A 14981-nucleotide genomic window follows, 5' to 3' on the forward strand; every position below is an offset into this window, starting at 1 on the left:
AGCTAAAGCTTTAAATATTTTATATTTGTTCTTATTTTCTATAGCTATATAACTTCTATTCTATATCTAAAAGTGTTTCACTTCATATTACATTCCACATTGTAGATTCTTAAGCCTCATTCACACTACAAGCTACTTGCAGCGGCAAAGCGTCAAGTGACCATTAATTTCAACAAAGAGTGAGCGGCTTCCGGCGACCTTCGTTTATGCGAATGACAGCGACTGTTGGCGAGTCGAGTGACGCCACAACGTTGAGAATCCTTCAACTTTATGCAAATGAAGAGCTAATTTCTTGAGCGACAGCTAGTAGGAACACCAGTAGAGCTCATGTGATCCTCTCTCAGCTCGCTCAGAGGCCGGTTATATTCATGCTGTATATACCTACACACCCCTGCTTTTGAAGCAGGTCGCCAACCAGAGTGACAGGCAGCTACAAAGTCGCCGCTAGTCTGAATGAGGCATTATTGATATTATTTTAGTTTTTTAAGGTCACAGACGGTTGCATTTAACTGGATATCATACATAATGTTTGAATTTGATTACTTAAAAAAACCCATAACAACTTTGAAGTAATAAGCAATTTTATATCATGTTTTGACCCCCTCAGCACACCAACACACCATTCTACGGTGGATTGTATACTCGGAAGCAAACTCCCACTAGTATGACTGGTTTTCAAAAATAAATCATATCTTCTGCATGCATGTCTAATAGCCTAAAATCTGTGCTGTTGTGATTTAACTTAAAAACAGATGAACTCGCAGTACATAACAAATGATCTGTAATAACAGATAAAGCAATAGTGAACATGTAGTAAAAATTCTCATAATTAACTAGTAGCTTATAACCTACATAATATCAAGATATTGGCTGCTTATTCTTACTTATAAAGTAAATATTCAGCTATGGAATAAAATCGCTGTCATTAATATTTAATGTGTAAATAAAATATACGCATCTGTAATTAGAAAAACATAAAGGAAAACGGAATGTACTCGTAATATTACGAGGGTACAACTCCAAAATCTGTGATTAGAACAGACACAGATACACCATTATTTTTGTCTATTTGTATATGACTTTTTTTTAATAAATTTACAGAGGGTGTACTTTACAAACACGGAATACAGTTTCAGACACGATGACTTGATAACGAGCACGAATCAAAGAGAGACACCCCGCTGTCACAATTATGTCACCGCTGTCACAGGCATTAATAAACAATCGAGAGCCATCGATCGCAAACAGTGCGCCTTGTGTGATGAGATCCTGATTCCAGACTGAAGGAAGCTCGCAGATCAAAACAGCTGAGCACTCGAGCTCCCACACACAGCCTCAGGTAAGAGTTTTGCTATTCCCTCTTTGAGAAATGTCAGTCATGAGAAGTAATAAAGGATCTATTCTTATGATAGTGACTTAGCGTAAAGTAGGGAACCTAGCGAATTTCATTTCGAGAATTATTTAAAGGTGCATGATCCCTTATTCTACATTCCTAATTCTACCCAATACCTAAACCTAACTACTCCTTAATAACTATTAATACGCTGCAAATTAGGAGTTTATTGAGCTAAAAATTGTACCATAAACAAAGTGTCAGATCTTATATAGCTTCAGAACACTATTTAGACTTTCAATATTTTAAATGATCCAGCATCAAATAGTGCCGTGTTTAAAAACAGAAGTAATCAACAGTAAGATGAGGTGAATAAAGGACCAAGATCTCAATGGCAATTGTCTGGAACTTTAACTTTTTTTTAAAATGAATCCACGCTTTCCTAATGTTGGGATTAGTAGAAAGTCGTAATGCAAACACTATGTTATTCCACAACTTGCCACTCTACAGCTTTTGTTTTTAGAGCCGTCTTTATCATTTGGTTACTGTGTCTGTTTCTCATTTATTTACATACAACAGCATGAATTTGTGGGCGGAGCTAAACAAGCAGTCATGTAGCAGGTTTATATACTATTATATAATAAAGGGGCACATTAACAACCTGCTGTTTCAGCAAAATAACTTTACTACAAGCAGTTTTTTGACTAAGAAAAAAATTCTAAAACGTACAAGATGTTTCCTATAATACAATGACCTTATTCCAACAGATCATGTGATTTTTACCTATTTAATAATAGCTGCATTCTAAACAATAACACTGTATCATAAATAAAAATCTTCTACCTTCAGGCATGGTGCGGGCACTGACGTAGGCCGCCATACTGCATCGAGTTGGGTCACTGCCATGGTTGCATGCATGGATTTCTATCTGGTAGCTGGTGAAATGCCGTAGATTGGAGATGACTGTTGACTCCTTGGCCTGAACGATCAGTGAAATCTTATTAGCCTCTGCTTCCTCTTCTGGGCTGCGAGTGGCAGAGCCATTGGGTAGTGAGGAGGGTGTGGTGAAAAGACGAGAGGACGTCCTATTAGCAATGCCCACCAGAGATCTGCGCTGTCTTGATGGCCTGCGTACACAGAAACACACAAGAGGGTCAAGATTTAAGTTCAATCTTATAAGGATTCTATTATGCCTCATTTAATAAGATGTAATATAGAGTTCCAGGTGTTTAGAATGATTAATATTATGGTATTTATGACTTTAATTAAATAATTTTACTATAAAATCAGCCAACCGTATTAAAGTGCATCTTGTACCAACAACCAAGAATATTTAAAAGATCATTCATTTCCATGTTTACCCTTGTCTACTGATCGAATTGACTACCCTTTCGCTATGTTGGTGACTTTTTTTGCTCCATTGATTTAAATTATAACAACATTTTTTGATTGTAAAGCCTTGTCACCATATAATCATTAATGTTTGATTGTTGGTGGTTTTCTCTGTTGGGAAGAGTCAAAACGTTTTTATGTTTGCTCATATTAAAATTTTATGCAAATTGTGGGTGTGTTGATTCCTAAAGCTTAAAATAACTAGGATCAAAATATATCATGCACGTCAAAAGCACACAAGTACATACTAAACATTAGGATCGCAGGATCTTGAAAGGCTGCCAGCCCTGTGCCCTATGCATTCAACCACCATTTCTCCCCGGTTAATGACCAGCGGTCCCCGAAATGCACTTTAGCTAAAAACACCACATGGATAATTTATTGCAGCATGTTGTAAACACCTTTTATGAAGGGGTAAAAACAAACCACAGTTTTTTCATGTGTCTCTTTAAATGCTAATGAGCTACTGTTCTTGCCATTTTAAACACCTTTTTTGGGTTTGAAAGCAAAGTTACATTTTTTTGTGTCTCTTTAAATGCTAATGAGCTACTGCTTCCATCCTGTTTTCACAACCTTTTTTGGAGGATGAAAACAAAAACACTGTTTTCATGTGCCTCTTTAAATGCTAATGAGCCACTGTCCCCACCTCGTTTTCCAGAGGAGGGTGGATCCCTTGCCCTTTACAAAAAAGACTGTGCTTAGTAATTTTGCAGATCTTTTTTATACTCCTACTTTTCATACTTTATACTTTTTATAACAGCAACATTATTCACTAAAAAAGAAAAAAAAAACCTTTATAAAGTCTATCCAAATTGTATTTTAAGGTGTAGTGAACAGGCCTTTATTCATTTAAAGTGCCACACTGTTTGAAAAGCAGATATATAAGTGTGCATGTGTGATTTCAGCTACTCTAAGTTAGGACATAATATAACTTAAATCATGCAGCCAAACTGACTGAGTGCGTAAGATGTTTTAAAGCGGTGTGGGAAAAATAAAAGGATATGACAAATACCCAAATACCTGATGATGCTGAGCCTTTTTTCCCCCTTTGGTTCTGTGATTAGTAGGAAAAGGGCTGCCATTATCACTTTATTGTTAAATCCAGACCGCAAATGACTTTATAATTGCACTTTAAAATTGGGTGGCAAATTATGGTTTAGGAACTATCTGGAGTCTGACAGAAATTAAAGCGACTACTCATTCAACACCTCTGAACAAATTCAAACATTAAGAACTTGTATTCGCTCGAGTGCAGTTTTCCTTCTGCTGACATTTCATGGAACATTGAGCAGGAACATCCCCATTATAGAGAGGATTTGAATGTCTAGTGCAAGACGAATCATTAACATAAACTACCTTTGGTCAAACTTTGAAAGAAATACTTTCATTTCAACAAGAGTGCATTAAATTGATTAACAATGTAGTAAAGAGCAATTTCAAGAAATGCTGTGTCTGGCTTTCAAAAAAAAGTAAGCGGCTGTTAGGAAAAAGGAATTACAAAGGAATTTTTTTTAACATATTTTTGTCTCTTTTTCTATTCATTAAACAATTGTATTTGTATTGCTTAAAGGTGATATGTTTTGCATACTAATGAAGCTTTTTTTGCAGAAGTAGATTTTGCTTGTCTAAAATTAACTTGAGCTCTGCAGCGAAACTTCCTGTCAGCATAGAATTTGCCGTTGATCTTTTTGACATTGTGCAGAAAATTGGTAGAAAAAGAGGACGTATGTATGTATGGGTGCGGCCAATAGAGAACTGGAGAATGATTGACAAATGACTAATTCCACTAAACTCCATCTGTTAATATCAGCTGCCTATATTAGTTGAAGTCAGGAAATGAAAACTGTGCACACGTCCTGAATGTAACTTTTGCATTGAATTGAGGATGCCAGAATTCTGTAAATCGAGTTACTCAATTGTGTCCAATAAATTGATATGTTAAACCTTGAAGAAAAACCTCTCCTGACCTTTTTATTGAACACGCATGGATTTGATTAATCATTTCAACATGGCACACCTTTTTCTAAACACTTATAATAATATGAATGATTAAGAAAGTTTCTTGAATATGAAATCAGGATATTATAATGATTTTTGAAAGATCTTGTGACACTGAAGAATAATCTTTTCATCACTGGAATAAAATATAATAATATTCAAACATTATTAAACCAATTATTTTGGTTTTAATCTTAATTTCAGTTTTTGGTTTGATTTTAGTCAAAATGGACTACAAAAACAGTTCATAAACATTAATAACAAATAAATTAACTATTAACAATAAATAAATTTTTTTTTGAGAAGTAATCAGTGGAACTAAATTATTTTTAAAGGGGTGGTCCACTACGATATCATATTTTAAACTTTAGTTGATGTGTAATGTAGCTGTGTGAACATAAACAGCATCTCTGAATGTAAAATGCTCAAAGTTCAATGCAAAAGGAGATCTTGGTTTTTACAGAGTTAGCTTAGCAAAGCCTACAATGAACGAATTTTGGGGACTACAAAAATACCTCTGGGCCTTGTGAGATCACAAACGTACTTTTACCGTGCACAAACACTGTGCAGCTAAGGGGCGTGGCCAGAGGCGCTGTAATGTTACAGCAGAGGGACAAAATGCCGTCCTGCTATTTTCACAGAGCTTCTCTGTTTCTGTATTTGCGCTTCCAGAGGACACGACACAAAGACAGAAGTGGTTAAAGTTTAATATTAATTACGTTCCAGAGAATTATAAAATACATAGCAAGCATGATTTAACAAAACACAGCTTCCAGAATGTCCCCCAGTTCAGTGCTGGATTCGGTAAAAATCTCAAAGAAGGACTAGCTCCAACAAGCACAAGCTGTTAACTCTGAGCCACAACCTGTAAGTGTTTTTATTTGTTAAAATTGATTATGACATTGACAGTGTCTAACGTTAACGGTGTGTTGTAGCAAAGATGTAAACAATGGAAAATGCTGTTTGGCACCACTAACGATTTAGCTACAAATTCATATTTATCAGTCAAACAGCTGTGCACACACACACGCGCGCGCGCACATGCACTTCTCGTGTTATACGTGTCTACAGACAGTTCATACACGCACGCACGCACACACGCACGCACAATGGCAAACTCTCTTAAAGGAGCTGAACCCCATTTTCACTCTTTACAGACACTTGTCAGATTTTATTTTAGAGAGCGGACATGAGATTGACAGACTGTTTACACAAAACGCGTGTGCTTGTACGGGCATGACACGGAGCCGATCCGCGAATCGCAGCATATTATGACACATGACTAGGCCCACACGGAATCTGCACGCGCAGAATTCCTCAGATTTTTAGCCCATCATTGATTTTGTTTATTTACTTGAGTAAATGTGTGTAAATTTGTATTTATTCAGTTTTTAAATTAGTAATATTACTGACTAATATGTAAATATTCACATGATTAATTTACAAAACAGTTTGTAAAGTACTATTTTCTGTCTTTTAGTAGAAATATTATTTAAGAGGTTTTGTTTACCAATAAAGTGGATCTAATTGGATTTGCATTATAAACATTAAACAAAAGTTTAAAATGTATTAATTTTTATTTTATATATTAAGTTTTTAGTTATCATTCTCCCAAAATCATTCCGCATAAATCCACAGATTTTTAACAAAATTCTCAGCAGAAATAGCAAAAAATGCCAGTAGATTCTGTCTGGTCCTACACATGAGCAATCAGAGTGACTTGAGGGCGGGCCTTTCAGAGGAACTAGGAATTATATCAGTCGTTTTTTTATGTTAGCTGAGTAGCTGTATATGATCATAGTGAGATTTATGAAAAATAACGTGATTTCCTTCAAGTGAAACATGAGCACACATTGCTTAGCATCTTACAAACACAACCAAGCCTTAAAATTACATTCTGGACCAGAATTTAAATTGAAATTTTAAATAAATTACTAAACCAATTATTAAAAAAAATGTAATAATACTTCATGACATTATAATTATTTTACTATTATATTACTATTATAAATATTTAAAATATTTTTAACTCAATAAATATAGTCTTAGCCTTAAAAAAATATATTTTTAAAATAAATAAAAAACATTGATAAAACAATGATATAAATTACTTTATCAGATGACAAAGTCTAAATGTGCATCTCCAGCAAAGGCAATTTTGGTCATCGTTTAAGCAGCATAACATACTATCATACATTTTACTACAAGCCACAAACTTCCAGTTCATCAGACTCATTAACAGCTTCCCCACTAGAGGGAGAAGAGGAGCACATCATGTGATTGGAGTTAAAGTGATCGTCCACCAAAAAAATGTCATCATTTACTCATCATTCAGTTCTTCAAAACCAATGAGAGTTTATTTCTTCTCTTGAACACCAAAGATCTTGTTTAAAAATACTGAGAGCTGGCCCCCATTGACTTTCACAGTATTTCCTTTTCCTTATGATGAAAGTTGGTGGGTGCTATCACCCAGCATTCTTCAGAATATCTTCTTTTAGTTCAGCAGAAGAAATAAAATCATAAAGGTTATAATCACACGAGGAAGAGTAACAGATCAGGTGATTTTCATTTTTGGGTGAACTATCCCTTTAAGTATTCCATTTTCCAAACCACCACCAGAACATCACAGCCTTCAGTTATTTCCTCATGTATAAGAGCCCCAAAACAAGAGGATTCAGCACTTTCGGTCTGTTCTAAGAGCCAAAGCTTTTCCAGGGATAAAGTGTCTTTGACAGTAAAACCACATTTCAACATCTAAATAAAACTCGATTCTTTTAAAGTCTGTAAAAACGCCATGAATAAAAGCGTGCAGACCAGCAGCCAAAGACAACCATAATATATGAAACAATGAACGGTAGTGAGACTGAATGTTTTCTGAAAGCAGTGCAGCAATTGTTGTCAAAATTGTCCATTTCTACCACAAAGCAGAAAAAACATTTCCACCCCAAAACAAAGATTATACTAAACCAAGGCTTGTATGAGGCAGGAGAGAAAGTGTGTGTGTGTGTTTGTGGACTGGGATCTTTAGAGCCAGCTGTGAGCTTCTGAAGGCCAAAGATACACAAAGACGGTGGAAAGGCACATAACAAAAACATGTATTCAAGGTTTTGGTGGAGTTAAAAACAACCTGGTGAAGGAAAAAAATGGCCAACCACTACTACAGATGTTCAACCCTGAGCCCAAGACACAGGAGGAAACAGAGGAACACCAAAACAACACAAACCACTTGAGAAGCTCCACCTAAAGGATCATGTCAGGTGAAAAACGTGATGGCTGCACATCAGCAGTGTGTTCTAAAGGAAAATATTAAATGTTTCAGAGCCCTTTTCTAAATAACTTGATATTAAAAGCATTTAAATATATATTTATTGTGCTTACAAAATACAAATCAATTATAAGAGTTTTAAAGATGTTGTGACATGGGTTTTAGTAAAATTGGACTTTAAAAGCAGATCATAACAATAAAATCTAATATATAAACTAATTGATAACATATATGTAAATAAAAAAATGTAAGAAAAGAATTGACCTGCTGATTACTTTACTGAGTAATTACCCTGGTCTCCTTCAATTAACGTGACCTGTGTCTACTGCCTTAATATGAAAGGGTTAAAATGTTTGCTCAATTGCTATATACTGTTTACATATGAAAATTGTAATAATTTTAAATATACTGTTTATACATTAAAGACACCATATAACATATATCTGCTGTATATTGCCTACAATGTATATAACATTTGTGATATTTTTATGTACAGTTGAAGTCGGAATTATTCGCCCCCCTGTTTATTTTTTTCCCAATTTCTGTTTAACGGAGAGAAGATTTTTTTCAACACGTCTAATCATAATAGTTTTGATAACTTATCTATAATAATTAATTTAATTTCATCTTTGTCATGATGACAGTAAATAATATTTTATTAGATGTTTTTAAGACACTTCTAAACAGCTTAAAGTGACATTTAAATGCTTAACTAGGTTAATTAGGTTAGCTAGGCAGGTTAGGGTAATTAGGCAAGTTATTGTATAACAATGGTTTGTTCTGTAGACTATTGAAAGTAAATATAGCTTTAAGGGGCTAATAATTTTGACCTTAAAATGGTTTTTAAAAAATTAAAAACTGCTTTTATTCTAGCCAAAATAAAACAAATAAGACTTTCTCCAGAAGAAAAAAATATTATCAGACATACTGTGAAAAATTCCTTGCTCTGTTTAACATCATTTGGGAAATATTTAAAAAATAAAAATAAAAATTCAATAGGGGGCTAATAATTCTGGCTTCAACTGTATATAATGAATAATGTATATAATGTTTTTTTTTTTTTTCTGCAGGAAAGATTAATATTATTATTTGATATAATACATTAGCTAGATATTATAGCTTAAATCATATGCTACAGATGGACTACATATGTTATACATTTAAAAAAGTATATATAGCTTATAAGCAACATGTTGTCTACAAATGAAAAATCATTATGATGCATTCTATTACTGTCTATGCATTAACATTTATGCAATTCACCTTTAATTTTTATGAAAACTCTATATAAAAATGGTCTTTAAAAGGTATGCCTAAAAGGCTGAGTGATTCAAAATCAAAATCTCTATTAATTTAACATTTTAATTTGATTACGATTAATTAACTTATTTTATTTTGCCCTCATAGTTCTCTGACAAGTTTTGTCCAGTAAATATGCTCACATATTACAAGTGAGAGTTTTTTGAATGAAGAGTGCATAACTTTTTTTTAAATAATTGAAGAAAACACACACTATCTACAATCAACATTGAACATCTGAAATTAAAGCACATATTGCCTAAAACACACAGCTACTTTTATTCTTAAAAAAAAAAGAAAAATAAATCAATAAATAACTTGCACTTTCGGAAACAAAAAAATATATATATTTTCAATGTTTATCATATTGAAAGTACAAAATAAGCAGTATCTCTTCTAAATAAATTAACTCTTTCATGTCCTGTTGATAATATTTTAAACAGTGCAGTTTTTGCATCTTCTGTAAACAAACATTTTAATATAAATAATAATTTTAATGTAATGGAAAATATGCCATCTCAAGGCATGTCTGGTGCAGCTTCCAGTCATTGTCAATGTAGTGCAAAGTAAGGCTCAAGAATGGGTCTAGAGATCAGATGTGGCTGCAAAGTGCTGAACATTTTGAAGTTCAGCAGCTACATTTTTACAACATGTCTTGTACATGAGCAGGGTCACATGACTCCACATGGGGTAGGGAAAGTAGTTGAAAAAAATTGACCTCTAAATGTCGATTTCAATTACTTTTCGATTAATCGCCCAGCCCTAGGTATGCCATGAATAAACATGTTTACATCATCTAGGCTATACATTAAAAAGTTCAAAAACATTTGATCTATTTATGTTATACAATTGATGTAATGCATGAGGTTTATATATCACAAAAAGAATACTATACTGTATAGTATAGTAATATACTGTATAGATTGTGGTCAAAAATAGCTAAATGTGCTGTTATTCACAGAGAAGCTCATAGTTTTGGAGGATCTTCTAATTGGTTAAATAATTATCATCACTGATTATACTGTCACAGTTTTTTTCCACACCAGCTGAAAGAAGATTTACCTGAGCTCAAACACTTCATTATGGAGGTAGTTCTCAAAGGTTTTCCGATACTCGGTCTCTTCTGCCTCTTTCTTCAGCTGTTTCTCTGTTTTGGGGCAAGCGCAGCAGCGGCTATCAGGGCCCTGCTCCTCAGTTTGGTTCCACTTCTGCTCCTCTTCGTTGTCCACTTGTGTGGGGGCTCTGGTGGGCAGCTTCATACCTGATCATCAGAAATATACAGGATCTCAACATAACCACCTTACAAACTCCAGACCTTTGAATGGAAGTGTGCATCATTATTATGATTCCTGTATCTTTTCTAACCTTTCTGGCAGTAATCAAACTTGTAGAGCTCGCTGGCCTCTGGTTGTTGCTGGCAAAAGACCAGGTAGTGGGTGATGTTTCCGTTTGGATCGTTTGGTGGCTTCCATTTCAGTATGATCTGGGATGAGGAGTTTGATGAGGATATGGGGTCCAGAGGCACTGACGGCTCTAAAATAAAAAAAGAAAGAAAGAAAACACTTAAGTACAAGGAAAGAACATGAGTGATTTCAAAACAAAGAGTTAAACCTGATTTTATGTTGTTCTTTTTATCATGTAATTATGTTTAAGTAGTAAATCTCATTCTCAACTCTTACAACAGAGCTAGGTTTAAGAACAGGTTTGGTTTTTGCATGCAATCAAGCATTATTTGATGTTATCACAATATTACAGAGAAATGAAACTGCAAAGTAAAGGGCTACTGAATAAAAGCCAAATAAGTAGACTTGTGGAAAAGCAAACTCTTGAGCAAAACTCAATTCTGGTTAGACCACATTGTCAGACTGGGTCACTGATGAGACGAGAATAACGACAGCTTCCTCTAAAAAAGGAAGAAGCAGGAGGGCACCAACGATGTCGCAGAATGCAGACTCGTCCATTTGCCAAACCAGAAAGTCACACCAAAAAAAAAAAAAAAACCCTCAAGCGCTGCTTTCAGACTCTGCCAACCAGCTGCCGAAACAATGTTCTCAGCTTAGTGAATGGTTATGTGGTTTATCAGGAAGTAAAGACAAAACAAGCTCAAAAGGAAGTCAGACAGACACCTGGCCTGGCAGCAGTGAAAGTGAACCACATCAGTTTTTGTCTTCCTAAATCACAGCCTGACATGCAGCACACACTGCTGAGTGATTTCACAACACAGAAAGTCACCAGCAACTCATTTTGACCTCCCACGCCAAAACTGCACGTCAAACATCTTCGGAAATAACTAAAAATGAGTGTACACGGTGTGATTTTAACCAAGACTTGGCTGTCTGAGACAAATCCTAAAAAAAAAACATCTGACCCTAGGCCAAAATCTGTAGTGGCTGATTTTACCTGAGCACTGCGATCAAGATTCACCAGAAGAGATTCAGTCGGTGTCAAAACAATTCAGTTCTCGGTGCTACTGAATTGGAGAATTTCTATATGTGAAGCAAAGGACTTTGTATAGATTGCATTTAGTGTAAAGAGTCTATAGCGTTCTGTGAATCATTTTTCATAATATAGAAACAAGAAGTCAACTAAAGAAGACAGATAAACAAATAAGCAACAGTCCTTTTGCATCAGGGAAACAAACTGAACAGTATATTAAATATTTTCTCTGCACTGCTTATTTATGGACAGATTATAAGAAGTCTAATGTAAAAAAAATTATTTAGCTGTTACAAATGGTCTCAGATTGAACCGCATACCATCACATCAGCATGAGAACCAGCATCAATTCAGAGAAAAGAAAAAGGATGAACATGGTAAAATATAAATCTGCAAGTGTAAAAAACAATGTAATGCATCCATTGAAAATAAAGGAGGTAACGTGTTAATGCTGTACTTGACATTTTTTAAATGTCACAATATACTACTATTAAAAGAAATGTTAGAATATAATGTAATAAAACCTGGTGTACTAGTAAAAATCAATATTGTTGGGTCAAAAAAAAAATGTAAAAGTTAAAATAACCCACAGTTGAGTTTATACATTCATTAGTTTTAAAACAACCCAAACTGGGTTACACTCAACCAGCGTGAGTTCCCAAACCAGTTCATTTTCTGGCATCCGGTGCATCAAGATGTTTTCGGCCAACTGGCGAGCCAAGATGTTTAAATATTATTGGCTAAATTGGTAGTGGGCGGGATCACACAGACCAAAACACAACAACAGACATTCCAACACAAAACGCATGTGTCAAAGTAGATTAACTGGCTGTGGCATTATTTTCCAGAGAAACAAGAATATCAACTTAGCATGTGTCCTAAACCTATGCAAACAAATAGTGTTTTTATGTATTAGTAGAGACAAACAATTACACACAGCATCTTGAACTATTATAGATTACCACACTGTGAGAACGAAATATCAAAACGCCAAAAAAGTCAATAATGTGCCATCTGAAAAGTGTTAATTAAATTTTAAAAACCATTTCAACCCAAAATTGAATATATTCCTAGGCTCCCTGGTACAGAACACGTCATGGATTGATGACAGTTTGAATAATCAATAGTAAAAAAATAAATAAAAAATGTTCCTAAGACTCTTACTGGTAGCATTGGTGCGGACATATATGATTTCACTCTTTGCTCCGTGGACTTGGTGTTCATCAGAAGCGGAGAGCTGTGTTTTGACCATGATGGCGTACTGCGTCCAGGGCTTCAGTGGGAAGATGAGGTACCCGGGCTCGTGCTCTTTTCCCTCTGTGGCGCGAGGTGGAGGGTCTACATCTGCTATTACCCAGCTGTTAGAGCCACATGCGTCCTGACCATCAAACTCAGTCACGTTCTTATAGGGTCTAGAAAAGCAGAGAAGAATTTCATCACATTACTGCACAGAAATCCTCACTTCACTGAGCCCAAACAAGCAAAGCATAGCTAAAAAAATGACTTTCGAGTCAGGATAATCTGCATTTTTTTAACCGTGAACAAAAAATGAGTCTGTGCAGGATATGAGTATAGCTTAATTTCAACACATTAAATGAGATGTTTACAATTATTAAGATTTACTCAAAAAGTCACTTACGCTTCTTTGTACAAAACCATGAATCCTAGCAGGTCTCGAAAATCTGGTGGCCAGAAAGCTTCCCATTTTATGATGATCTTGTCAGAAAGTGTGCTAATCCGGGTGAATTTTAAAACCTTGCTCTCACCTGGGGAAAAACAACAACACTGCATTCAGATTTACTAGGACAAAACATATGACCGTACAGGAAATGCAAGCCTATGCTGTTCTCACATGAAGCCTGGTCTCCATTGGTTTTTGAGACGATGTCATTCTTTGTTTGCCTGTTTTTGGTGCCTGTCACCTCCTCCATCCTCCGGATCTCCGACATGCAGAGCTTGGAGTTATGATGGAAAAACATGCGACCCTGTTGGATGGTGAGGTTGTGCTTGCTCCAGTCCCACAGCTGACGCAAGTTCTGGTTATCGAGGGCGTAAAATGAATAGTTCCTATTGGGGAAAAAAGAATGCGAGCAAAAACAAGGGAAGAGAAGAGAATAGAAAGGTGACAATGGGTAAATCCATTGGTTTCCTTCAAAAAAAAAAAAAAAGGGGCAAGGATTTCAATGAGGACTCCTACCCGACTTCTTGTGTCTCTCCATGGATGATTCTGAGCTTGCGAAGAAAAGACAGAGAGACTAGGGCATAAGAGTGTCGCACTGTCAGGTAACCAGTGATCTCCTCCAGCTGTCCCAGGTTAGCTTCTAGCTCAGCGGCTATGTTATCTAACAGAGAAAATGGGAAACAAATGCAGATATAAATTTGGGATTTTTGAAAGACTACACTCAAAGAACTATGGATGTATGCTGTTTATTGATGTTTTAATAAATAATAATCATAATAATAATATTAAATAATTTAAACATATAATTATAATAAATATTATTGTTTTCTACTCCCATTTCGGTCCAAAATCTGTAAATTATTCAACTGTACATTAGTAGGGATAAACAGAAATGAAAATTCTTGGCTGAAACTGAAAACCGAAATAGGGGAAAGGATGGCAGAAAACTGAAACATCAAAATAAATCATGCCAATTATTAGTACCATTGAATTTATGGCTATTACCATGTACTAACCTTACTAAAATCAAGGCATTGCCATTGCATATTTTAATAATATTAATATTAAAGTTTCAAAGAACAAACCAATTACAAATCATCAAAATATTTATTTAGCACATTGCAACAATGGCTTATCACTTCTGGGAATGGGGACTTCAAACAGATAACCATCTAGCTGTTGAGTGGTTGAGTCTGTGGTTTGCCAGACATTTGAGAAAGATTTGAGAGAGTGTATTTAAATAGGGCCAGTGCATGAATTAACATTTTTGTATATAGTAGCCTAAGTCAAAACAGAACAGCTTATAGCTGAGAATCAGAGCTGTCTTGCAGGATTTCACTGAAAATATTAGACAACGAGGGAGCATGCTCCTCATTCTAATGCTTTATTTCCACGTCCAAGTAAAGATCTTTTTATTACGGGTCAAGTACAGTTGCGATGAGGTGCAGAGGATCCGAATAGACATAACAGATACAGACATGCACCTTCAGATGCCGTTTGGCACTGTTTTGGTTGTGTCTTTCTGCCGAAAACTTTTGGTGGGCAAATATTTGATGCATCCCTATACATTATAATAG

At 35.2% G+C, this 14981-nt stretch overlaps 1 protein-coding gene across 1 annotated transcript in view; it reads right to left on the reverse strand.

Moving 5' to 3' along the window:
* Positions 1 to 14981, reverse strand: part of insra (insulin receptor a) — a 95634-nt gene that overhangs the window by 12618 nt on the left and 68035 nt on the right. The window contains exons 5-11 of the mRNA XM_056478596.1: positions 13921 to 14065; positions 13576 to 13790; positions 13363 to 13489; positions 12888 to 13135; positions 10653 to 10820; positions 10350 to 10548; positions 2177 to 2460 (exon numbers count right to left, since the gene is read on the reverse strand). Of these exons, the coding sequence (XP_056334571.1) occupies positions 2177 to 2460; positions 10350 to 10548; positions 10653 to 10820; positions 12888 to 13135; positions 13363 to 13489; positions 13576 to 13790; positions 13921 to 14065 (1386 nt within the window). The remainder of the gene's footprint in view (positions 1 to 2176; positions 2461 to 10349; positions 10549 to 10652; positions 10821 to 12887; positions 13136 to 13362; positions 13490 to 13575; positions 13791 to 13920; positions 14066 to 14981) is intronic.

Source organism: Danio aesculapii, chromosome 2, assembly GCF_903798145.1.
Source record: "Danio aesculapii chromosome 2, fDanAes4.1, whole genome shotgun sequence".
In the NCBI taxonomy this organism is placed as follows: Eukaryota; Metazoa; Chordata; class Actinopteri; order Cypriniformes; family Danionidae; genus Danio; species Danio aesculapii.